General features: G+C 41.0%; 1 protein-coding gene across 4 annotated transcripts in view; it reads right to left on the reverse strand.

Moving 5' to 3' along the window:
- Positions 1–27854, reverse strand: part of LOC128639761 (WASH complex subunit 2A) — a 168471-nt gene that overhangs the window by 84026 nt on the left and 56591 nt on the right. For 3 of the 4 annotated variants that reach the window (XM_053691892.1, XM_053691891.1, XM_053691888.1), the window contains 15 exons: positions 27848–27854; positions 25715–25786; positions 24440–24555; positions 24262–24331; positions 24061–24120; positions 23265–23432; positions 20440–20570; positions 20059–20148; positions 19336–19437; positions 19106–19225; positions 18834–18994; positions 2445–2550; positions 1479–1643; positions 862–1050; positions 449–580 (listed from right to left, as the gene is read on the reverse strand). The exon at positions 27848–27854 is cut by the window's right edge and continues 81 nt beyond it. In XM_053691892.1, coding sequence (XP_053547867.1) covers positions 449–580; positions 862–1050; positions 1479–1643; positions 2445–2550; positions 18834–18994; positions 19106–19225; positions 19336–19437; positions 20059–20148; positions 20440–20570; positions 23265–23432; positions 24061–24120; positions 24262–24331; positions 24440–24555; positions 25715–25786; positions 27848–27854 — 1689 coding nt within the window. The remainder of the gene's footprint in view (positions 1–448; positions 581–861; positions 1051–1478; positions 1644–2444; positions 2551–18833; positions 18995–19105; positions 19226–19335; positions 19438–20058; positions 20149–20439; positions 20571–23264; positions 23433–24060; positions 24121–24261; positions 24332–24439; positions 24556–25714; positions 25787–27847) is intronic. The other variant, XM_053691890.1, reaches the window with a different exon arrangement.

A 27854-nucleotide genomic window follows, 5' to 3' on the forward strand; every position in this document is an offset into this window, starting at 1 on the left:
GTACTCAGCTTGTGCTCACTGGTGCAGCAGACATAATCCTGCAAGAGTTATCATCTAAAAGGGCTGCAGTAAATGAATTCTATTGTTTTCATTAATTAGCCTCCATGACATGTATAAGAATGTAGGTTCTTTCCCAGACAGTGAGAGAATGCACACGTGATGGGCTGTATTTCACCATATAGAACAGGCTGAATTAGACCGGGCAGTGGATCTTCCTACAAGATATCACAGGACCAGTACTTGCACATAGGAACCAAGTTATAAATCCTTCACCTGATGTTACTAACCTGCCCATAATGATGTAATACAAACTGCACCCACTTATAATCTTTAAAGGTTTATCCGTGGGACAGAAAGCATTTATCCTAATTATCTCAGTTGCCTTTATTCTGCATTCATATTACAAGAGGGTTTGTTATGCCTCAGTCAGGAGCAGTAAAGAACTAACCGGCTGCTTTTTGGTGCTGGCAAACAGATCAAAATCAGGGTCGTTGTCCTTCTGTTGCTCATCACTAAACAGAAGTTCTTCATCTTGAAACACTCGCGTACTTTTGCCATGTGAGCTCTTGTCAGAGGGCGGCTGCAGAACACAGAGAATTATATTAGATCAGCCCAGGTGCAGCAGTAAAATCACACATAGAACACGTATGCTATAGCAGCTGCGATCAGTGTTATAAACCTGCAGCACATCTCCCCTACAGCCAGTCACACACACACAGGGGGTATTTACAAGCAAGCACTATGGTTTAGGGACAAAGTCACAGTCATAAGACGCCACACCACAGAACAATAGGTATTGCTGACCAGTAATATGTCATTATTATAAAGGCAAGTGATCACACCAAGAGGGCCTGGATTTACCTTTCTGGAGTCATTCTGTGTACGATTAAATGAATGATTTACAGCTGCACCCTCCTCCTCTTCATCTTCAAACAGACTCAGTACATTTTTTCCCTTAGCTTTGGAGTGTTTATCAGTGGGCGGTGAAGCAGCAAACAGATCTTCATTGTCATAGTCTCTTTGCTTTGCAGCAGGAATTGCTTTACTCTGCTGGATAATGAGACATAAGATGTCATGTCCTCTGCTACATATAAAGTTATAGCCAAATGATCATTGTTATACCAATGGCCATCTGATTATTCTTCCCCAAAAATTGTAGCCATATTTGAAAGAGGGCTCTATCTCGTTTCAGATAAGAGATCTTGGGGTCTCTAAGCGTTGGTCAATTGTGCACTCAGCCCTACAGGCTACGGACTGATATCTGTGGCTACAACAAACACTTCCAAGGTTAAAACACTTTAATATTATGCATTAGTTTTTGTAGGTTATTTTTTAACTAAATGTGTTAGTTTGTGTTATCTGGTTCTGTTACAACCTTTGTCAGTCTGTGAATTCTGCTCTGTGTTACTCTAAGACTCCAGTAAAAGATCTGATACAGAGAGCAGATTAGAACTTGCTCCTTATATGTATGAATTTACCTTCTCAGCATTTAGCATTGACTGTGGCTCCTCATTCAAAACCGCACCAAGTGACGTTTTAGGTTCCATCTTTTTGTCCTCTACATCCTGCTTAGACTTTACAAAAAAAGGTTCCTTCCCACCAGGGACAACTGGCTTTGCAGACACAGAAGGTTTCAACTGATCCTTAGCAGAAAGTAATATCTGGTCATTAATCTGTTGCTAGTGAAAGAACGGCACATTATACAATAGAATCACATCTCTAATATGTGCAGAGGAAACTGACGTCTACTTGTATCTTCCTTTCATTAAAAAAGACATTTCAAAATGTATTTCAGGTTTTGTAAAACTCATGTTCCTGTCCTGAATAAGCATTTCCTTGTCACACTTGCAGATGTAAAGCAGAGACAACTGTCCTTATCAGCCAGTGAGGATTAGTGGGGAGCACCAAACCAATGCTGCCGTTTTTTTCAAACAATATTTGTGATGTGTAAATGCTGCTCGTTCATATGTTCGATAGAGGTTATTTCAGTTTGTAGCTTTAATAGCATAAAAACACACAACACTGCAAAAGGCCGATACGTGGGATGTGCTTACTGGACGAAACATACGCACCAGGGGATAAAATAGACCTCTAGAAAAATGTTATGTTATTTAAAATGATGGGAACCAGCAGCATAGTTTAAAATGCCAGATATCTATTTGTTCTCCTGAAATCATTGGAAAGTGTTCTAAAACTTAAGGCTGAACTAACAGGACTGGCCGCTGTGACTTAGCACAGATTTGGCTCAGGACATGCTTTACAACAGCTATCAGAATATCTAGAGCTTTTCCAATGTAACCCCTTGGCTGCCAGACAGCACACAGCTTTCTGTTAACAACTATCAATAATGCCATAAGAGTAAAACTGTGAAATTTAATAGCAATAACAACATCATGGATCATATGTGGGGAAGAGTAACAATACTACCGCTTAGTCACACTTACAGATGCTGCACCCACAGCTGCCGGCTCACTGGCAATAGAAGAAAAGAATGATCCATCGCTGATATCATCTTCAAACAACAAGGACACACGCTGATGCTTCTTTTGGCTGCAAGAAGGAAAATAGTTCATACATTAGAGTCCAATGTTTCTGCTGCGCAAACAATGAAATGTCCCATTTTTCTAAACCTTTAGCAGAAACAGACATAAAATCAGTTACATCTAAGCAATGATAATGAAACTAGCAAACAAAAATAAAGAGTACGCTCCCTATTATCAGAAAACTATAAAATATGCAATACAATCATGTGCGTCCATTTTTTTAGTTTTAGCAGGCAAGAACCAGTCTGCAATATTATCTTGTGAAGTATAAGGATTATACATTTTCCATAGTTTCCTGAATGCTCATACAGTGTTTATTTACACCAATACTGGAAGTCTATTGAATGAAACAACTTCCTCTTCATAAAGGTTATTCTACAAACTACTCCTGAATCTGCTGCTCTCAACCTGAGCTTAGGACCATCTGGGAGAGCTCATTATTTAAAAAACACTTTCCTTCCTACGTATATTAAATATCTAAAGTCATTCTCTTTACGCTAATGAACCGTAGATAATTCTCTGAGAGGCATCATCTAAAGCTGATCACGGGTACGAAGCTGCAAGATATTTCTAAGGACAATTATTTAAAGCTTTGTTTGTGTTAGTTTAACAATTATTTATTGTGCTGTGAAACTGACTCAGTGTCTATGGTAAGTTTGTGACCATGTAAAACCATCTGAGCCATAACAGATGGGAGATCAATAAGTGGAGATTTAAAGGGACATGTTTATTGTTTAAAAAAAAAAAAAAAAATGTATGCTTACCTGATAAATTTATTTCTTTTTTGACACAATGAGTCCACGGATCATCTCAATTACTAATGGGATATTCAGCTCCTGGTCAGCAGGAGGCGGCAAAGGGCACCACAGCAGAGATGTTAAATATCACCTCCCTTCACTCCCAACCCAGTCATTCGACTGAAGTCAAGGAGAGAAAGGAAGTAATAAAGGTGCAGAGGTGTCTGAAGTTAACAAACCCAACAACCTGTCTCTAATAACAACAGGGCTGGCCGTGGACTCATCATGTCAAAAAAGAAATACATTTATCAGGTAAGCAAAAATTTTGTTTTCTTTTTTATGACACGATGAGTCCACGGATCATCTCAATTACTAATGAGATCCAATACCAAAGCTAGAGTACACAGATGATACGGGAGGGACAAGACAGGGAACCTAAACGGAAGGCACCACTGCTTGAAGAACCTTTCTCCCAAAGGCGGCCTCAGCTGAGGCAAAAGTATCGAACTTGTAAAACTTTGAAAAAGTGTGAAGAGAGGACCAAGTTGCAGCCTTGTAGATCTGTTCCACAGAAGCTTCATTTTTGAATGCCCAAGAGGAAGCAACAGCCCTCGTGGAATGAGCCGTAACTCTGGAGGTTGCTGTCCAGCAGTCTCATATGCAAAACGGATGATACTCTTCAGCCAAAAAGAAAGGGAAGTAGCCGTAGCTTTTTGACCCTGGCATTTTCCTGAGAAAACCACAAAGAGGAAGACTGACGAAAATCCTTAGTCGCCTGTAGGTAGTACTTTAAAGCATGACCCACATCCAAATTGTGTAAAAGCCGTTCCTTCTGAGGAGGAGGATTAGGACACAAGGAAGTAACAACAATCTCCTGGTAAATGTTCCTGTCAGAAACAACCTTAGGAAGAAAATAGAAATCCTAACTTAGTACGCAAAACAACCTTATCCGAATGGAAGATAAGGTAAGGAGATTCACACTGCAATGCCGAGAGTTCCGAGAGTCTACGAGCAGAGGAAATAGCAACGAGAAATAAAACTTTCCAAGACAATAACTTAACATCTAAAGAATGCATAGGCTCAAACGGAGGCCGTTGGAGAACATTAACCCCTTAATGACAACTGACGTACCAGGTACGTCCTGCAAAAACTAGCAGTTAGTGACAATGGACGTACCTGGTACGTCAGTTGTTTAAGAGAGTGCTGGAAGCGATCGCAATCGCTTCCAGCAGCTCTCAGGGTATTGCAGTGATGCCTCGATATGGAGGCATCCTGCAATACCTTTTAACAAGTAACAATGTAACAATGGTGCTGTGTTTCGGGGGGAAGGGAAGCAAGGAGGCGGCAGCGTGCGGGCGCGTGCACGTGGGGGGGGGGCGCGTGCACGTGGCGGTCGCGTGCACGTGGGGGCGCGCGCGTGTGCACGTGGGGGCGCGCGCGCATATTAGCCACTGACACCAATGAAAAAAAAAAAAAAAAAAGTTCAAAACATTAACATGAACATTAAAAAAAAAAAAAAAAATATATATATATATATATATATATATATATATATATATATAAAAGGATCTGGGGGGGGTTGGGGGTATTGAGGGGGGGGGCTGCTACACTACAGAAAAGTTTATAAATATTTTTGGGGGCAAATTGGGTACTGGCAGACAGCTGCCAGTACCCAAGATGGCGGCAATTAAGTAGCAGGGAGGGTTATAGAGCTGTTTGGTGGGGGATCAGGGAGGTTGGGGGCTAAGGCAGGGCTCCATTACAGCAGGATACATTTTTCTAAAAAATAAAATTAAAAAACTCCTTTTATTTAGTACTGGCAGACTTTCTGCCAGTACTTAAGATGGCGGGGACAATTGTGGGGTGGGGGAGGGAAGAGAGCTGTTTGGGAGGGATCAGGGGGTGGGATGTGTCAGGTGGGAGGCTGATCTCTACACTAAAGCTAAAATTAACCCTGCCAGCGCCCTACAAGCTACCTAATTAACTCCTTCACTGCTGGGCATAATTCACGTGTTGTGCGCAGCAGCATTTAGCGGCCTTCTAATTAACAAAAAGCAACGCCAAAGCCATATATGTCTGCTATTTCTGAACAAAGGGGATCCCAGACAAGCATTTACAACCATTTGTGCCATAATTGCACAAACTGTTTGTAAATAATTTCAGTGAGAAACCTAAAATTGTGAAAAATTTAAAGGTTTTTTTTATTTGCTCGCATTTGGCGGTGAAATGGTGGCATGAAATATACCAAAATTGGCCTAGATCAATACTTGGAGTTGTCTACTACACTAAACTAAAGCTAAAATTAACCCTACAAGCTCCCTACATGCTCCCTAATTAACCCCTTCACTGCTGGGCATAAAACACGTGTGGTGCGCAGCGGCATTTAGCAGCCTTCTAATTACCAAAAAGCAACCCCAAAGCCATATAAGTCTGCTATTTCTGAACAAAGGCGATCCCAGAGAAGCATTTACAATCATTTGTGCCATAATTGCAGAAGCTGTTTGTAAATAATTTCAGTGGGAAACCTAAAGTTTGTGACAAAATGTGTGAAAAAGTGAAAACATTTTTTAATTTGATCGCATTTGGCGGTGAAACGGTGGCATGAAATATACCAAAATGGGCCTAGATCAATACTTTGGGATGTCTTCTAAAAAAAAAAATATATACATGTCAATGGATATTCAGGTATTCCTGACAGATATCAGTGTTCCAATGTAACTAGCGCTAATTTTGAAAAAAAAGTGGTTTAGAAATAGCAAAGTGCTACTTGTATTTATGGCCCTATAACTTACAAAAAAAGCAAAGAACGTGTAAACATTGGGTATTTCTAAACTCAGGACAAAATTTAGAAACTATTTAGCATGGGTGTTTTTTAGTGGTTGTAGATGTGTAACAGATTTTGGGGGTCAAAGTTAGAAAAAGTGTGTTTTTTCCATTTTTTCCTCATATTTTATAATTTTTTTTATAGTAAATTATAAGATATGATGAAAATAATGGTATATTTAGAAAGTCCATTTAATGGCGAGAAAAACTGTATATAATATGTGTGGGTACAGTAAATGAGTAAGAGGAAAATTACAGCTGAACACAAACACCACAGAAATGTTAAAATAGACATTGTCATTAAGGGTAAGAAAATTGAAAAATGTTCCGGTCATTAAGGGGTTAAAAACTAAATTCAGACTCCAAGGAGGAGTAACCGGTTTGAACACAGGCCTAATTCTAATCAAGGCCTGACAAATAGATTGAACGTCTGGAACATCTGCCAGACGTTTATGCAACAAAATAGATAAAGCAGAGATTTGACCCTTTAAAAGAACTTGTCGATAATCCTTTTCCCAATCCTTCTTGGAGAAAAGACAAAATCCTAGGAATCCTAAGTCTACTACATGAGTAACCCTTGGATTCACACCAATATAGATATTTACGAGATATCTTATAATAAATCCTTCTGGTCACAGGTTTACGAGCCTGGATCATGGTCTCAATGACCGATTCAGAAAACCCCGCTTAAACAGAAAAAAGCGTTAAATCTCCAAGCAGTCAGCTTCAGAGAAACTAGATTTGGATGAAGGAAGGGTCCTTGAATAAGAAGGTCCTTCCACAGCGGAAGACTCCAAGGTGGTTGAGAGGACATGTCCACCAGATCTGCATACCAAATCCTGTGAGACCAGGCCGGTGCAATGAGTATAACTGATGCCTTCTCCTGCTTGATTCGAGCAATCACCCGAGGAAGAAACGCAAACTGAGGGAACAGGTAAGCTAGACTGAAGGTCCAAGGAACCGCCAAGGCATCTATTATTTCCACCTAGGGATCCCTGGACCCCTACCCGTATCTCGGGAGCTTGGCATTCTGACGCAATGCCATGAGATCTAATTCTGGCTGACCCCACTTGCAGATCAGGTTGGCAAACACTTCCGGATGGAGTTCCCACTCCCCCGGATGAAAGGTCTGCCTGCTCAAGAAGTCCGCCTCCCAGTTGTTCATCCCTGGGATGTGGATCGCAGACAGACAACAAGAGTGAGTCTCCGCCCACTGGATTATCTTGGATACCTCTCTCATCACTAAGGAACTCCTCTTTCCTCCCTGATGATTGATGTAAGCTACTGACGTTATGTTGTCCGACTGGAACCTGATGAACTGGACCGAAGCTAACTGAGGCCAGGTCAGAAGAGCATTGAATATCGCTCTCAGCTCCAGAATGTTTATAGGAAGAACAGACGCTGACTGAGTCCAAACTCCCTGAGCCTTTAGAGAGCCCCAGACTGCTCCCCACCCCAGAAGGCTGGCGTCTTGTCACAATCGCCCAGGATGGACTGCAAAAGCAGGTTCCCTGGGAGAGATGATCCAGAGACAACCACCATTGAAGAGAATCTCTTGTCTCCTACTCCAATAGTATCGGAGGAGACAAATTGGTATAATCTCCGTTCCATTGCCTGAGCATGCTTAACTGCAGAGGTCTGAGATGGAACCGAGCAAACGGAATGATGTCCATTGCGGCCACCATCAGCCAGACTAACTCCATACACTGAGCCACTGATGGCCGAGGAGTGGACTGAAGGACTCGGCAAGTATCTATAATCTTTGATTTCCTGACTTCTGTCAGAAAGACCTTCATTGACAGATAATCTATTACAGTTTCCAGGAAAGTTACCCTTGTACTTGGGATAAGAGCTCTTTTGTAAATTTACCTTCCACCCGTGAGAGCGAAGGAAGGATAACACCAAGCTTGTGCGAGATTCTGCTAAATGGAAAGTCTGTGCCTGGACTAGAATGTCGTCTAGATAAGGTGCCACAGCAATGCCTCGAGAACGAAGTACCACTAACAGAGATCCCAGAACCTGTGTGTACACTCTGGGAGCAGTGGCAAGACCAAAAGGAAGAGCCACAAACTGAAAATGTTTGTCATGAAATGCGAACCTTAGGAACTTGTGATGGTTCTTGTGAATGGGAACATGCAAGTACGCGTCCTTCAAGTCCACTGTTGTCATAAATTGACCCTCCTGGATCAAAGGAAGAATGGAACGTATAGTTTCCATCTTGAAGGACAGTACCCTGAGGAACTTGTTTAGACTCTTGAGGTCTAAAATGGGCCTGAAAGTTCTCTCCTTTTTTGGAACCACGAATAGGTTGGAATAAAAACCATGACCCTGTTCCCGCAAGGGAACGGGAGCAATCACCCCCAGATCAGAGAGGTCTCTTACACAACGTAAGAACGCCACTCTTTTTGTCTGGTCTGCAGACAATCTTGAAAGTAGGAACCTTCCTCTGGAGGAAAACTCTTGAAATCCAACCTGTATCCCTGGGACACAATTTCTAATGCCCAGGGATCCTGAACATCTCGGATACAAGTTTGAACGAAGAAGGAAAGTCTGCCCCCTACCAGATCCGGTCCCGGATCGGGGGCATGACCTTCATGCTGACTTGGATTCAACGGCAGGCTTCTTAGCCTGTTTTCCCTTGTTCCAAGGCTGGCTGGATCTCCACGCAGGCTTGGACTGATCTTGTTTGGCACCGGTAGATGAGGAATTTCCCTTGAAATTACGAAAGGAACAAAAATTACTCTGGCGCCCCTTCTTATGTCTCTTATCCTGAGGGAGGAAATGACGCTTACCTCCCGTGATATCAGAAATAATTTCCAATAGACCAGGACCAAATAAGGTCTTTCCCTTATATTGAATTGGCAAAAGTTTGGACTTAGAGGAGACGTCCGCAGACCAATGTTTCAGCCATAAGGCTCTGCGGGCCAAAATAGAAAAACCTGATATCTTAGCTCCCAGTTTGATAATTTAAAGGGAAGCGTCTGTGAGGAATTAGCCAACTTGAGAGCCTGTATCCTATCTTGAATCTCATCCAAGGATGTCTCCATTCTGATATCATGAGACAGGGCGTCAAACTAATATGCAGCCGCACTGGTGACGGTAGCAATGCACACGGCAGGTTGCCATTGTAGACCCTGGTGTACGTACACCTTTTTGAGTAGGCCCTCTAATTTCTTGTCCATAGGATCTTTGAAAGCACAACTATCCTCTATGGGGATAGTAGTTCTCTTGGCTAAAGTGGAAATAGCCCCATCCACCTTAGGTACTGTTTGCCAAGCTATAGAGTCGGCTATGGGAAACATCTTCTTGAAATTAGGAGATGGAGAAAAAGGAATACCCTGTTTCTCCCACTCCTTAGCAATAATCTCAGAAGCTCGGTCAGGAACCAGAAAAACATCAGACGAGGAAGGAACCTCAAAATATCTGTTCAACATACTGGATTTCTTAGGGACAACCATAACCGTAGAGTCGCTATCATCTAAAGTAGCTAAAACCTCCTTAAGCAATAGACGGAGGTGTTCTAGCTTAAATCTTAAAGATACCACCTCAGTATCAGCAAGAGGAAGTACCCCCTCAGAATCTGAAATCTCTCCGTCAGATGCTACCACAGCTTCTTCTTCCAAAGGCATCTGAGAGGAAGACTCCGAAACCGCAACAATTGCATCAGAAACCTCGCTTACTGAATGACTTGTCTGCCTCTTACGTTTACCCTGCAACATGGGAAAAGCAGATAGCGCATCAGAAATGGTAGAAGACATGAGAGATGCAATGTCTTTTAAAGTAACTCCAGTGGAAGTTACAGAGGAGACGCAGGACACTGCTTGTGAGGGTGGTAACACTTGGAGCACTTGAGGAGAAAGTTGCGGCATACAATATTCATCATTAGAATCCTGAACAACATCCCCCTTAGAAGAAGTTGGCTCAGAAAAAAATCTCATCTTTAAAACTGATAGTCCTCTCAATACAAGTTGGACAGAAAGGTATTGGTGGTTCCACAAAAGCATTGCAACATAAAGAGCAAGGAACATTTTGCAAAGCCCCTTGATCCATACTTCCTCACACTTAGTACGATTCTAATACAAAAAAATGTAAATTTAATAAAACTTTGAAATGTGCCTATAAATTTCAAAAGCCCAACTTTTTTACTGCGCACTGCAATTCACTCAAAAAACAAATATAATTAACCCCCAGTCACCTCCACACCTCAGCAGCCCCACTGAGGCGCCTACCTTACTCCAAGACGACCAGGAAGTTCCCCCAGCGCAACGGAAGACCTGGCTAGATGCCCAGAACCGACTAAAGCAGTCCGGTCCTAGGAACGCATGCAAATAGTAACAAACGTGTTCCTAGCAAACACAGACCGGAGCCTCCTCTCTTGCTGCCTAAACTGACTTCCTCTAAAGGCGGAAGAGGAGGCACGCGCGGGAAAAAATTAACCGCCCATCGTGGGCGTGAACAAACCTGTCTTCTCCCGGGGAAATATTAACCCCCACAGAGAAGGAACCACCAAAATACTTCTCCACAGTAACTTATGAAAGAATGAGAGTGGATACAGAAATTATGTAGACTCTCCGTTGTTATAAGAAATGGGTATAACTGAGTACAGTCTAATTAGTGCTGAAATAACAAACTCTTGATTGAAGAATCTATTCTAACACCTCACTTTGCCACTTCCTAACACTAACGCAGGCAAAGAGAATGACTGGGTTGGGAGTGAAGGGAGATGATATTTATCAGCTCTGCTGTGGTGCTCTTTGCCGCCTCCTGCTGACCAAGGAGGTGAATATCCCATTAGTAATTGAGATGATTCGTGGACTCATCGTGTCATAAAAAAGAAACAAAATTTATGATTACCTGATAAATTTATTTCCGGACATGGAGAGTCCACAGCGTCATTCCAATTACTAGTAGGATATTCATCTCCTGGCCAGCAGGAGGCGGCAAAGAGTGCCCCAGCAAAGCTGTGAAGTGTAACTTCCCTTACCCACAATCCCCAGTCATTCAGCCAAAGGAAAATGGAAAAAGAAACACAAGAGTGTAAGGTGCCTGAGGATTACTCAAGAAACTGCCGAATTAAAATTAAAAACAGGGCTGGGTTGTGGACTCTCTATGTCCGGAAAGAAAGAAATTGATCAGGTAAGCATACATTTTGTTTTCTTTCCTATGACATGGAGAGCCCACAACGTCATTCCAATTACTAGTGGGAAACAATACCCAAGCTAGAGGACACTGAATGAACAGGGAGGGAGAAAAAGGCAGGAGGACCTAAACAGAAGGCACCACCGCTTGAAGAACACTTTCTCCCAAAAGAAGCCTCAGCAGAGGCAAAAGTATCAAATTTGTAGAATTTGGAAAAAGTATGCAGAGAGGACCAAGTAGCCGCCTTGCAAATCTAGTCCACAGAAGCTACGTTTTTGAAAGCCCAAGAAGAGACAGCCCTAGTATAATGAGCCGTAATTTTCTCAAGAGGCTGCTGTCCAGCAGTCTCATAAGCCAACCAAATCAGACTTCTCAACCAAAAGAGATAGAGTAGTAGAAGTGGCCTTCTGACCCTTATGCTTTCCAGAGAAAACAACAAAAAGGGCAGGTTTGTCTAAAATCTTTAGTAGCTTGTAAGTAAAATTTTAGAGCCCGCAGAACATCCAAGTTATGCAAAAGACGTTCCTTATGAGAAGAAGGATTAGGACAAAAGGAAGGAACTACAATTTCCTGATTAATGTGCCAATCTGACACTACCTTAGGAAGAAACCCCAAGTTAGTACAAAATACCGCCTTATCTGCATGAAAGATAAGGTACAGTGAATCATACTGCAGAGCTGAAAAAATAGCAAAAAGAGAAACAAAACCTTCCAAGATAACAACTTGATATCAACAACATGCATCGGCTTAAACGGAGCCTGCTGCAAAACTTTAAGAACTAGGTTAAGGCTCCATAGGGGAGCAACAGGTTTAAACACAGGCCTGATCCTAACCAGGGCCTGAACAAAAGCTTGAACATCTGGCGAGTCCGCCAGACGTTTATGCAAAAGGATAGACAAGGCAGAAATCTGACCCTTCAGAGTACTGACCGACAAACCCTTCTCCAGGCCATCCTGAAGAAAAGACAAAATCCAGGGAATCCTCACCCGGCTCCACGAGAAACCCTTAGATTCGCACCAACAAAGATATTTATGCCATATCTTGTGGTAAATCTTACAAGTAACTGGTTTGCGAGCCTGAAACATAGTCTCAATGACCGCTTCAGAAAAACCATGCATAGACAGAACTAAGCGTTCGGTCTCAACACAGTCAGTTTCAGAGAATCTAGATTTGGATGGAGGAAAGGGCCCTGAATTAGAAGGTCCTTCCTCAGGAGGTAACCTCCAAGGTAAAGATGACATCCGAACCAGATCCTGTGAGGCCGATGCTCTCTCCTGTTTGACACAAGCAATAACTTGTGGAAGTAGAGCAAACGGAGGAAATGGATATGCCAGAGAGAACGACCAAGGAATCGCTAGAGCATCTATCAGAGCAGACTGAGGATCTCTTGACCTTGAACCGTACTTTGGAAGCTTGGCGTTTTGACGAGACGCCATCAGATCCAACTCCGGAACCCCCATCCGAGCTTTATTTGTGAGAACACTTCCGGATGAAGAGCCCACTCCTCGGGATGAAAAGTCTGTCTGTTCAAACAATCCGCCTCCCAGTTGTCCACACCTGGGATATGGACGGCAGATAGACAATCGTGAGCTTCTGCCCACTGTAGAATGCGAGTCACCTCCTTCATGGCTAAGGAACTCAGAGTTCTTCCCTGGTGGTTGATGTACGCCACTAAGGTGATGTTGTCCGAATGGAATCTGATAAACTGGACCAAGGACAATTGAGGCCACGCTGTCAGGGCATTGAAGATTTCTCTCAACTCCAAGATGTTTATGGGGAAAGAGGACCACAGGCCCTGCGCCTTCAGAGGACCCCAGACCGCTCCCCAGCCTAACAGACTGGCATCCGTAGTCACAATCTCCCAGGAGGGTCTCAGGAAGCGAGTGCCCTGAGACAGATGTTCCCAAGACATTCACCATGAAAGAGAGTCTCTTGTTAGGGGGTCCAGACATCCTTTGTGACAAATCTGAATGGTCTCCATTCCATTGACGGAGCATGCAAGGCTGCAGTGGTCTTCGGTGGAACGGGATGATGTCCATGGAAGCAACTATCAGACCAATCGCCTCCATGCATTGAGCCACAGATGGGCGAAAGTCAGACTGGAGGGAATGGCAGGAAGCAAGAAGTTTGGATTTTCTGACCTTTGTCAGGAAATCTTCATGGACATGGAATCTATTATTGTCCCTAGGAAACACACAGTTGTAGATGGAATTGGAGAACTCTTTTCCAAATTCACCTTCCACTCGTGGGAACGTAGAAAAGACAACAGCATCTATGTATGAGATTGGGCTAGTTGAAAAGATGACGCCTGAACCAAGATGTCGTCTAGATAGGGCGCCACAGCAATTCCCTGGGATCTGACCACTGCCAATAGCTTCCCCAGAACCTTTGTGAATATTCTGGGAGACGTGGCCAGACAAAAACGGAAGCACAGCAAACTGGAAATGCTTGTCCAGAAAGGCAAATCTTCCCTGTGAATGGGAACATGAGGGTATGCGTCCTTCAGGTCTATAGTCATAAATTGAATTTCCTGTACCAAAGGAAGAATGGAACGAATAGTTTCCATCTTGAAGGACGGGACCCTGATAAATTTGTTGAGGCACTTGAGATAGGCCTCCTTTACCTGGTTGGAGGATAGTCTTGACAGGAGAAATCTGCCCCTTGGAGGGCAAGACTTGAATCGCATTCTGTAACCCTGGGATACTATGTCCACAGCCCATGGATCTGGGACATCGCGTATCCAGGCTTGACGAAAAAGAGAAAGCCTGCCCCCCACCTGATCCAAACTTGAATCGGGGCAGAACCTTCATGCTGATTTAGAGTCAGCAGAAGGTTTCTTGTTCTGCTTTCCCTTATTCGAGGGCTGATTCGATTTCCAACAGGACCTGGATTGGTCTAGTTTTGCAGAGGAAGAGGATGACTTCTGTCCCTTAAATTTGCGAAAGGAACGAAAATTAGAAGTCTGCCAACCCCTAGGTCTATTCTTCTTATCCTGAGGCAGGAAAGAACCCTTTCCACCCGTAATTTCTGAAATGATCTCCGCCAGACCTGGTCCAAAGAGAGTCTTACCCTTATAGGGTAAAGCCAAAAGCTTGGCCTTAGAAGAAACATCAGCCGACCAGGACTTTAACCACAAAGCCATGCAAGCTAGTACAGTGAAGCTAGACATCTTAGCTCCTAGTCTAATTATTTGCATATTGGCATCACAGATTAAGGTATTCACCAGTTTGAGAGCTTTGATCCTATTTTGGATCTCCTCAACCATAGCACCAATAAGACGCTGCTCCCGCAACCGTGGCGATACTTGCTGCTGGTTGCCACTGTAATCCTTGATGTATATACATCTTTTTTAAGTAAGTCTCAAGCTTCTTATCCATGGGATCCTTAAAAGAGCAACTATCCTCTATAGGAATGGTATCTCTCTTGGCAAAAGTAGAAATAGCTCCTTCTACTTTAGGTACAGTATGCCAAGAGTCACAAATAGAGTCCCCAACAGGAAACATTATCTTGAAAACAGGGGAAGGGGAAAAATGAACTCCTGGCTTATCCCATTCCTGAGCTATAATTTCAGACATTTTCCTAGGAACTGGAAAGACTTCCTCTGAAGATGGAAAATCATAAACTCTATCCAATTTAGAAGACTTCGAGGGGTTGACAGTAACTGAAGGTTCAGAGTTGTCTAAAGTAGCTAGAACCTCCTTCAGTAATAACCAAAGGTGTTCTAGTTTAAATCTAAAATTTACCTCTCCAGATTCTGAAGATTTTTCTACCAAAGTGTCAGTCTGAGATTTCACCTTCAGTAGCTAAGAAAGGCTGACCAGCACAGAATTAGAGGGGTCAGAAGCCTTACTAGCAGACAAATGTCTAGATTTCCTCTTACGCTTACCCAAAGTAGGGAAAGCAGACAAAGCCGACGATACCGCAGAAGTTATCTGCGTGGCAAAATCCCCTAGCAAATATACACCCCCAGGAGGTTGAGAGGACATGCAAGGCACTGTATGCAAAATTGATAAGGCTTGGGACGTTTGAGGAGAAAGCTGAGGCATATCTAGAACAGCTATATCCTGAGAGACATTAGGATCACAAGGGGTTTATTTATCCTTATATTTTAAGGTCTTAGCTAAGCAACTTAACCAAAATTGCATAGGCAGCACAATTGGGACTTCTAAGCAAAGCAAACATTTATCCATGCTCAATGAAGAATACCTTTCAGATTCAATTGTAGATAAAGATATCAAAATAAATCTTAAATAAAAGAATTTATGCAAAAAAACGGCACTTGTCACTTTAATAAAAAAAATCTTCAGAGTAACTGAGGCTCCTACCGTACCGGAGACGATAACCTACTAGTAAGGGAACTCACTCCCCAGATGAAACAACTGACATATAAAGTCTGATTAGCAATCCGATAGTGAGAATAAAGCCGCAACAGTCCAGGCTCCGTGACAGACTAAACTCCTCTCCTCACTCACCCGTAAGAGAGGAGAGTCACGTGAGCGGACTGAGAGAGAAGGGAAACTGCACCACAAGTCTTAGAAAAAGGCGTGCAATCAAAGCAACGGCTCCAAGCATAAAAACCTAACCGAGGCGTAACAGCCTTATAAGTCCGTTCAGTCCGAGTCACATAGTGCAAAAAATTATTTATGGTTATTTAACCATTAATGTAGATCTCTCATACTTTCATCCGTTAAATCAAAGTGTGCAATATGCTTTGAACAATAAAGGTTTGAAGTAAAAACTGTCCACACTGTCCTCAAAAAAATATCTAAGACCACTTAGATTTATGTCCCAAATTTGATTCACTAGAGATTTAACCTCTAAAGTGCTATCCTTCAGAACCTAGAAGGAATATGCACTTACCTGTGGACCCAGCTGCAGGGCAGGTAGCAGCTACATAGGTGTGAACGTTATTCCATTCCCCGTCAGGAACCTGTAGTAAAAGAAAGAACAGAGTAACCAACTCTGGCTTTCTACCAAGGGGTAGCAAAATGTTAGAAGTAAAGCAAGAGACTTCCTCGCCGCCTTCTAACTGCTAAAAGCCACCACTACTTGTACTCAAAAGATTGACATGGACACAGCTAGACCCCAATCCTTGCTTGCAGGGAAAAATACCCATAAAAGGATTAAATTAAATATCTTCAGACACCAACTTTGCACAACCTCCATTGACAGAGGCAAAAGAGAATGACTGGGGATTGTGGGTAAGAGAAGTTACACTTAACAGCTTTGCTGGGGTGCTCTTTGCCTCCTCCTGCTGGCCAGGAGTTGAATGCCCCACTAGTAATTGGAATGACGTTCTGGACTCTTCATGGAAAGAAAGATAGATATCCCTTTCTTACCCATTCCCTAGTTCTGCATAACCAACACTGTTATATTGATATACTTTTTACCTCTGTGATTACCTTGTATCTAAGCCTCTGCAGACTGCTCCCTTATTTCAGTTATATTAAAGGGACACTGTACCCAAACTTTTTCTTTCGTGATTCAGATTGAGCATGAAATTTTAAGCAACTTTCTCATTCAGTCCTAATATCAAATTTTCTTCATTCTCTTGGTATCTTTATTTGAAATTCAAGAATGTAAGTTTAGATGCCGGCCCATTTTTGGTGAACAACCAAGGTTGTCCATGCTGATTGGTGGATAAATTTATCCACCAATAAAAAAGTGCTGTCCAGAGTACTGAAACCAAAAAAAAGCTTAGATGCCTTCTTTTTCAAATAATGATAGCAAGAGAACGAAGAAAAATTAATAGGAGTAAATTAGAAAGTTGCTTAAAATTGCATGCTCTTTCTGAATTACAAAAGAAAAAATTTGGGTTCAGTGTCCCTTTAAAATACTTTTTACCTCTATGTTTACCTTGTATCTAAACCTCTGCAGACTGCCCCTTATCTCAGTTATATTGATATACTTTTTACCTCTGTGATTACCCTGTATCTAAGCCTCTGCAGACTGCCCCTTATCCCAGTTATATTAATATACTTTTTACCTCTGTGATTACCTTTATCTAAGCCTCTGCAGACTGTCCCTTATCTCAGTTATATTAATATACTTTTTACCTCTGTGATTACCTTGTATCTAAGCCTCTGCAGACTGCTCCTTATCTCAGTTATATTAATATACTTTTTACCTCTGTGATTACCTTGTATCTAAGCCTCTGCAGACTGCCCCTCATCTCAGTTATATTAATATACTTTTTACCTCTGTGATTACCTTGTATCTAAACCTCTGCAGACTGCTTCTTATCTCAGTTATATTAATATACTTTTTACCTCTGTGATTACCTTGTATCTAAGCCTCTGCAGACTGCTCCTTATCTCAGTTATATTAATATACTTTTTACCCCTGTGATTACCTTCTATCTAAGCCTCTGCAGACTGCCCATTTATCTCAGTTATATTAATATACTTTTTACCTCTGTGATTACCTTGTATCTAAGCCTCTGCAGACTGCCCCTTATCTCAGTTATATTAATATATATTTTACCCCTGTGATTACCCTGTATCTAAACCTCTGCAGACTGCTCCTTATCTCAGTTATATTAATATACTTTGTACCTCTGTGATTACCCTGTATCTAAGCCTCTGCAGACTACTCCTTATCTCAGTTATATTAATATACGTTTTACCTCTGTGATTACCTTGTATCTAAGCCTCTGCAGACTGCTCCTTATCTCAGTTATATTAATATACTTTGTACCTCTGTGATTACCCTGTATCTAAGCCTCTGCAGACTGGCCCTTATCTCAGTTATATTAATATACTTTTTACCTCTGTGATTACCTTGTATCTAAGCCTCTGCAGACTGCTCCTTATCTCAGTTATGTTAATATACTTTTTACCTCTGTGATTACCCTGTATCTAAGCCTCTGCAGACTGCTCCTTATCTCAGTTATATTAATATACTTTTTACCTCTGTGATTACCCTGTATCTAAGCCTCTGCAGACTGCTCCTTATCTCAGTTATATTAATATAATTTTTACCTCTGTGATTACCCTGTATCTAACCCTATGCAGACTGCTCCTTATCTCAGTTATATTAATATACTTTTTACCTCTGTGATTACCTTGTATCTAAGCCTCTGCAAACTGCCCCCTTATCTCAGTTATATTAATATACTTTTTACCTCTGTAATTACCCTGTATCTAAGCCTCTACAGACTGCTCCTTATCTCAGTTATATTAATATACTTTTTACCTCTGTGATTACCTTGTATCTAAGCCTCTGCAGACTGATTCCTTATTTCATTTATTTTGACAGACTTGCATTTTTGCCAATGTTATCTATATGGCACACATGAACTAGCGCCGTCTAGCTGTGAATAACTGTCAAAATGCATGAGATAAGAGGCGGACTTTGAGGGATTAGAAATTAGCATGAGACAACCTTGGTTTAGCTTTCAACAAAGAATACCAAGAGAACAAAGCAAATTAGATGATAAAAGTAAATTGGAAAGTTGTTTACAATTACATGCCCTATCTGAATCATGAAAGTTTAATTTTGACTAGACTGTCCCTTTAATGAAAAAACACAGTAATCCTACTGAACCAACGGCACAAAGAAACCGCTGCTCTGCATTTAGCCAAATTTCTACCTCTCTTTTGTAATTGCAAAAAGGTCTTCCACCTCCTCTTCCTCATCATCAAACAGACTGATTTTCACACCTTTATCCACCTTAGCTATGGGGTTAGGCACCAAATCTTTACTGGTCTGTTTTTGTTCAGTTTTTTCCTGAGAGGAGATGCTGGCCAGGTCCTGGGGCAACAGAAAATAATGGTTTTTACGACGTACAAGGGCAAATCACACTTTTCTATGAACATACTGAGGCAAGCAGCACACATGACTAGGTAAGTTAGTAAAAGTTACCTCCATGTCACTGCTGAAAAGCCCAGACTTTACATCCTTAGGCTCAGGTGGTGAGTTTTGCTGGGTTGGTTTTGTAGAGAAAGGAGGAGGTTTCTTGTCTGGGACAGGCGCAAACAGATCCTAAAAAGACAAATAACCTATAAAGTCAACTTGATATTGATAGTAAGATCTCAAATCTCCTAACCGAGGTGAATGGGGACATACAGCGGACAAGAGAGGTTACAACTTACTTCATCTTCATCGTCAAACAGAGAAAGGGTTTTAGTTGTCTTTGGGGCAGACAAAGTGTCTTTAGATTTGCCGGTAGTCTCACTAGTGGAAAATAAATCTGTCTGAAGATAAAACAATTTGCTTTATTTCCCGTAACAAACTCATCATGTTCTTATCACTACAGACCATACAAATATCCAGCTCCCCAGGTCAACAGACCATGTCATACGGAACACTTACATTCTACAGCATCATTCAGCTTCTCTCCCTAGGACATGCACCTTATGGGCGATGTCTGTAGGAGTCTTGGGGTGGAATTTATTACACACCAGGATCTTTTATGCTCTTGCGGCATCAACTCAAACAGATTTACAATGGTCTATATAAAGCATCCAGCACCAGCGTGCCAGGAACAAGCTGCTCAAGCAAAGAGATCAATAAATACCACAATTTGAATGGCATAGAATACTACTCTAGAGCACAGGGTTCCTCATGGGAACAGAAGTATAACTGGGGAATACAAGTCTGCAGGTTATAAGGGATCACTGAGAATTAGCAAAACTAGTAAGAAATACTGTACATAGTCACCAAAACAATCTACAGTGAAGTGAGGGAATTTTAGTAAAGACCATCAGCAAATTTGCTAAATACATACAGTTAGCATATCTATAAAACAGCACATACCTCAGAGGCAGGCACACACACCTCAGAGGCGGGCACATACCTCAGAGGCGGGCACATACCTCAGAATCGTCCTCATCTGAAAAGAGACCACGAGTTGGTTTAGCTAAAGATTCCGGTGGTTTGGATTTTTCAACAGGAGATTTCAAAGTCTGCAAAAAAAAAAAAAAACGTAACCAAAAATAATGAGAAATCAATAACAGAAGGACGACACGTCTAAACCCTGATGGTACCGCAAAACACTAAACACATTCTGCAATTGTAATACAACAATCCCACACCAGGTAAGAATACACATTTGTTAATAATTTGTAAATCTTTAAATAATTTCAAGGTGACAAAGCAATAACATTGTTACATCTGTAGACGGCTCACTGCATCATATCCTCATAGCTGAGACAGAGAGGTACCCAGTGACGCTAAACAAAATACGTCACACATACCGTCACATCAAGGCTTTTAGGTTTTATTCCCTCCGATTCCTTTGTCTTATTACTCTTTGTAGATGGGGAAGATACATTGTCAAACAGGTCATCATCCTCAGCAAACAGATCTGACACAGGCTTGGCTTTTGCTAGGAGTGGGAAAGGACATTGTGATAAGTAACACTATGTACATTTACAGACATCAATCCTCACTAGGGTGTCATGAAAGTTAAAAGGGACACGAGTAAAAATCCAACTTTTATGATTCAGACAGAATAGCAGCAGTTCTAATATATTTTTCAATTTACTTCCATTATCAAAATTGTGAACAGTATTTTTATATTTACTTACTGAGCATGTACAAGAGTCACAGTATGTATGTCAGTCTGTGATTGGCTGATGGCTGTTACATGATACAGTTATATGCACTTACTGAGGCACCAGCTCATCCTGAGCTTGTACAAGAGTTCAGTGTATACATATATGAGTCTGTGATTGGCTAATGACTGTCACATGATACAGTTATATTTACTTACTGAGGCACCAGCTCATACTGAGCATGTACAAGAGTTCAGTGTATACATATATGAGTCTGTGATTGGCTAATGACTGTCACATGATACAGTTATATGCACTTACTGAGGCACCAGCTACTACTGAGCACGTACAAGAGTTCAGTGTATACATATACGAGTCTGTGATAGGCTGACGGCTGTCACATGATACAGTTATATGCACTTACTGAGGCACCAGCTCATACTGAGCATGTACAAGAGTCACAGTATATATGTATGTCAGTCTGTGATTGGCTAATGACTGTCACATGATAGTTATATGCACTTACTGAGGCACCAGCTACTTACTACTGAGCATGTACAAGAGTCACAGTATATATGTCAGTCTGTGATTGGCTGATGGCTGTCACATGATACAGTTATATTTACTTACTAAGGCACCAGCTCATACTGAGCATGTACAAGAGTCACAGTATATATGTATGTCAGTCTGTGATTGGCTGATGGCTGTCACATGATACAGTTATATGCACACTTACTGAGACACCAGCTACTACTGAGCACGTACAAGAGTTCAGTGTATACATATATGAGTCTGTGATTGGCTAATGACTGTCACATGATACAGTTATATGCACTTACTAAGGCACCAGCTCATACTGAGCATGTACAAGAGTCACAGTATGTATGTCAGTCTGTGATTGGCTGATGGCTGTCACATGATACAGTTATATGCACTTACTGAGGCACCAGCTCATACTGAGCATGTACAAGAGTACAGTGTATACATATGAGTCTGTGATTGGCTAATGACTGTCACATGATACAGTTATATGCACTTACTGAGGCACCAGCCACTACTGAGCATGTAAAAGATTTACAGTATATATGTATGTCAGTCTGTGATTGGCTGATGGCTGTCACATGATACAGTTATATTTACTTACTGAGGCACCAGCTCATACTGAGCATGTACAAGAGTCACAGTATATATGTCAGTCTGTGATTGGCTGATGACTGTCACATGATACAGTTATATGCACTTACTGAGGCACCAGCTACTACTGAGCATGTACAAGAGTTCAGTGTATACATATATGAGTCTGTGATTGGCTAATGACTGTCACATGATACAGTTATATGCACTTACTGAGACACCAGCTACTACTGAGCACGTACAAGAGTTCAGTGTATACATATATGAGTCTGTGATTGGCTAATGGCTGTCACATGATACAGTTATATGCACTTACTGAGACACCAGCTCATACTGAGCATGTACAAGAGTTCAGTGTATACATATATGAGTCTGTGATTGGCTAATGGCTGTCACATGATACAGTTATATGCACTTACTGAGACACCAGCTACTACTGAGCACGTACAAGAGTTCAGTGTATACATATATGAGTCTGTGATTGGCTAATGGCTGTCACATGATACAGTTATATGCACTTACTGAGACACCAGCTACTACTGAGCACGTACAAGAGTTCAGTGTATACATATATGAGTCTGTGATTGGCTAATGGCTGTCACATGATACAGTTATATGCACTTACTGAGACACCAGCTACTACTGAGCACGTACAAGAGTTCAGTGTATACATATATGAGTCTGTGATTGGCTAATGACTGTCACATGATACAGTTATATGCACTTACTGAGGCACCAGCTCATACTGAGCATGTACAAGAGTTCAGTGTATACATATATGAGTCTGTGATTGGCTAATGGCTGTCACATGATACAGTTATATGCACTTACTGAGACACCAGCTACTACTGAGCACGTACAAGAGTTCAGTGTATACATATATGAGTCTGTGATTGGCTAATGACTGTCACATGATACAGTTATATGCACTTACTGAGGCACCAGCTCATACTGAGCATGTACAAGAGTTCAGTGTATACATATATGAGTCTGTGATTGGCTAATGGCTGTCACATGATACAGTTATATGCACTTACTGAGACACCAGCTACTACTGAGCACGTACAAGAGTTCAGTGTATACATATATGAGTCTGTGATTGGCTAATGGCTGTCACATGATAGTTATATGCACTTACTGAGACACCAGCTACTACTGAGCATGTACAAGAGTAGTGATAGAGTTATTATATAGTCTGATTGTTTGAAAAATATTTGCCGGGGGTGAAAAAATTAACTGCTTATTTGAAATTCAGAGCAAGTGTTATTGCATTGTCTTTTTTAAGTACTTGTTAATGGTGCAATTCTGCTGTATTTAGTCTTTAAGGATGTTGCTTGTAAATGATATAACGTACAAAAGCCTCTGCTACTGTGCACGGTATTGACACTCACTTGCTTTGGTTTCAGATTTCTTAGCATCTGATCCTCCAAAAAGGACATCATCATCATCAAACAAACTTGAGCTTGTTGGCAGTTTCTGAGTAGCATCGACTACGGGAGGGGAGGGCTTCTTTTTTTCTTTTTCAGCTAAAACTGATGAAGCCAATAAATCCTCACCACCTGAAACAATGATAATTACTTCATTGAGCAGAACAATGTGACAAAAATACATTTGATATATTTCTTCAAGTTTAATACCAATCACAATTCACAGAGAAGTTGGAATCTGAAGCAAATCACAGGAAATTAGAACTAAAAAGTAGCAGGTCATATAGAGCCTAATGCTGTTGTATCAAACACTGGTAGACACCAAACGGATGAGCTTTAGAAGATTCACGGCTAACGCATGTCCCTCAGACTAAAACTCATATCTAATGTCACCTGCCGATAATGGTAGCTTTCACAGGACAGATTGAACCCGCTGATCTTTAAGTGATATTATTCCTTCACAATATGCTATTTACTGTAGAATCAGAGCCAGGATTTAGCCACAAACTAATAAAAGTAGATGTTTCAGTCAGAGAAAGAATAAATATGAGTGCGACACTGGGACGTCATTGCCCGATTACGCTTCAATCTGCCCATTTTCGTATAACACATCTGAAAGGGATTAAATGAAGTCATAGGACATATTTGACTTTGGTTGTACCCATAATTATAAGCATGTAAGGAAAAACAACAAAAGCTTTCCTCGGTTGTCATCCTGTTCTGCAGTGCATACTGGGAAGCAGAGAGATTGGGCCCCTACCTGGAAATAGAGAGACCCCTCCAATGGGTGGCTTCTTTTTTATGACTGAAGGCAATGGCTCTAGGAAGCAAATAAATATAAGTAAACACGATAATGACACAGAGCCCATTAAATAAGCATAACAGACACCATCTCTGTCTTTAGAAATGGCAATAAGAGCCGATGCCCCTCCACCATTTTGCTTTATCTGTTGTCCTTTACCTGATTTACTCGTATGGTTTACTTCTTCATTTTTGTTTTCTTTGTGCTCTGCGTCTGCAAAAAGATCCCCCTGGACAGGACATAAAATGACATGAGAACCAGAGCGTATATTATAGTATACTCCTGGTGCTTACTGGAGGGGAGATTATAAGCACAGTTTACTTATTGTAATAATTACCTCATCATCGTCATCAAACAGTCCCCTCCCTCCACTGAACAGGCCGCCTTTGCTTCCAAAAGGTGAGAAGTCTTCATCAGTTAGTTTGGGGGGTTGAAATATATCATCATCTTCCTCTTGAAAAGGAAGATCACAAGCACACGTATAAGTGTAACAAAGCCAACCCTTGTTGCTTATATTATATTGCAAACCCAGGCTAGGCAACAGAGGGAGTGGTCTGAGCAATATGGCACTTTGTTGTTTTAATAAAACAGAATATAACACACTGCAAATACGTGCAGCGCTCTGTATGAATACCTGCGTATACGTGCTGCTCAATGTATGAATACCTGTGTATACGTTCAGCTCCCTGTATGAATACCTGCGTATACGTTCAGCTCCCTGTATGAATACCTGCGTATACGTGCTGCTCAATGTATGAATACCTGTGTATACGTTCAGCTCCCTGTATGAATACCTGCGTATACGTTCAGCTCCCTGTATGAATACCTGCGTATACGTGCAGCTCCCTGTATGAATACCTGCGTATACGTGCAGCTCCCTGTATGAATACCTGCGTATACGTGCTGCTCTCTGTATGAATACCTGCGTATACGTGCTGCTCTCTGTATGAATACCTGCGTATACGTGCAGCTCCCTGTATGAATACCTGCGTATACGTGCAGCTCCCTGTATGAATACCTGCGTATACGTGCTGCTCCCTGTATGAATACCTGCTGCTCTCTGTATGAATACCTGTGTATACGTGCTGCTCTTTGTATGAATACCTGTGTATACGTGCTGCTCTTTGTATGAATACCTGCGTATACGTTCAGCTCCCTGTATGAATACCTGCGTATACGTGCTGCTCAATGTATGAATACCTGCGTATACGTGCTGCTCTCTGTATGAATACCTGCGTATACGTGCTGCTCTCTGTATGAATACCTGGGTATACGTGCTGCTCTCTGTATGAATACCTGCGTATACGTGCTTCTCTCTGTATGAATACCTGCGTATACGTGCACAGCAGTGCCAGTGTAGGAGCAGGACATGACAGAGTATAATAAGAAGGATCTGTTAAGAAAGCATCATACCTCTGTGCCATGCATTTCACCACTGTACCAATAATGCACTGTGTAAAACTATTAGTCTACATAGTAATGACCATGAGCAGTGTTATTCTATAGTTTAACCTTGGATAGGAGATCTCATATTCTCTGTATTAGGGAACGCAATTACCTTCCACGCTCCTCTAAAGCTTTCCAATATTTACAAATCTTATAAAATACCAACCGTCCGACAAAGGCTTTTTTGCTTCTTTCTTCTCTCTCTCTTTTTTGGGTTTCACCTCTAAAGATGAAATAGCTGAAATAAAACATAAACGAGTTTCAATATGCTTAGAAAACGCCCCACATGCACCGATTACATGCAGCAAAGAATGGCTTCTGAATGGCGACTAAACAGGAGTAAAATAAAATTCAATAAGCCAACAGGGGTACATTGAGCTAAATCTTATTCCAGCTGTAAACTTAATTGGTTTCCAAAATGTTGCTAGATTTAAATACTATGTAAAAATATCTACTGACTGCAAATGAGGCACAATGATTACTGAAGCTTTGTGTACTGTATCACTCATGCTATAGACCAGTGATTTTTAACCTTTTTTTTGCCGTGGCACACTTTTTTACATTAAAAAATCCTGTGGCACACCACCATCCCAAAATTTCAAAAAAATCACACATTGTAGCATAATACAGCATCTATATATACACATACACACAAACACACACATACTGTATGTAGTAGCCTAATACAGCATATATATATACACATACACACAAACACACACATACTGTATGTAGTAGCCTAATACAGCATATATATATATATATACACATACACACAAACACACACATACTGTATGTAGTAGCCTAATACAGCATATATATATATATACACATACACACAAACACACACATACTGTATGTAGTAGCCTAATACAGCATATATATATATATATACACATACACACAAACACACACATACTGTATGTAGTAGCCTAATACAGCATATATATATATACACATACACACAAACACACACATACTGTATGTAGTAGCCTAATACAGCATATATATATACACATACACACAAACACACACATACTGTATGTAGTAGCCTAATACAGCACATATATATACACATACACACAAACACACACATACTGTATGTAGTAGCCTAATACAGCACATATATATATATATATACACATACACACAAACACACACATACATACTGTATGTAGTAGCCTAATACAGCACATATATATACACATACACACAAACACACACATACTGTATGTAGTAGCCTAATACAGCACATATATATATATATATATACACATACACACAAACACACACATACTGTATGTAGTAGCCTAATACAGCATATATATATATATACACATACACACAAACACACATACTGTATGTAGTAGCCTAATACAGCACATATATATACACATACACACAAACACACACATTCTGTATGTAGTAGCCTAATACAGCACATATATACACATACACACAAACACACACATACTGTATGTATATATATATATACACATACACACAAACACACACATACTGTATGTAGTAGCCTAATACAGCACATATATATACACATACACACACATACTGTATGTAGTAGCCTAATACAGCATATATATATACACATACACACAAACACACACATACTGTATGCAGTAGCCTAATACAGCACATATATACACATACACACACAAACACACACCTACTGTATGTATATATATATATATATACACATACACACAAACACACACCTACTGTATGTAGTAGCCTAATACAGCATATATATATATACACATACACACAAACACACACATACTGTATGTAGTAGCCTAATACAGCATATATATATACACATACACACAAACACACACATACTGTATGTAGTAGCCTAATACAGCACATATATATATACACATACACACAAACACACACATACTGTATGTATTGTGCTGTTATGCCATGCCTCCTACAAACTACCCCTGCACTGGGAGTAAAAAACAAGCAAAGTTTAAAAAATATGTCACACTGTTGTCAGTCTGCCGTGGCACACCTGAGGATCTCTCACGGCACACTGGTTGAAAAACACTGCTATAGACAAATGTTGTGTTCAGTTTGGCGAGAAGCCTTTTCATAAAGAAATTATTTTTGTGCTTGTGTCTGACCCATTACATCGTCTGTAACTGAACTATGGCTAAATAGCACCTACAGTATTCAATGAATCAGTTCTGCCACAAGCTCAGCAGAATGACTCTGTGCTGTTGGTTATGTCTGTAGGACGTAGACTACAGGGTAACCCTACTTGAGCAGCTTTACTTACATGTGCG

Source organism: Bombina bombina, chromosome 9, assembly GCF_027579735.1.
Source record: "Bombina bombina isolate aBomBom1 chromosome 9, aBomBom1.pri, whole genome shotgun sequence".
Lineage (NCBI taxonomy): Eukaryota > Metazoa > Chordata > Amphibia > Anura > Bombinatoridae > Bombina > Bombina bombina.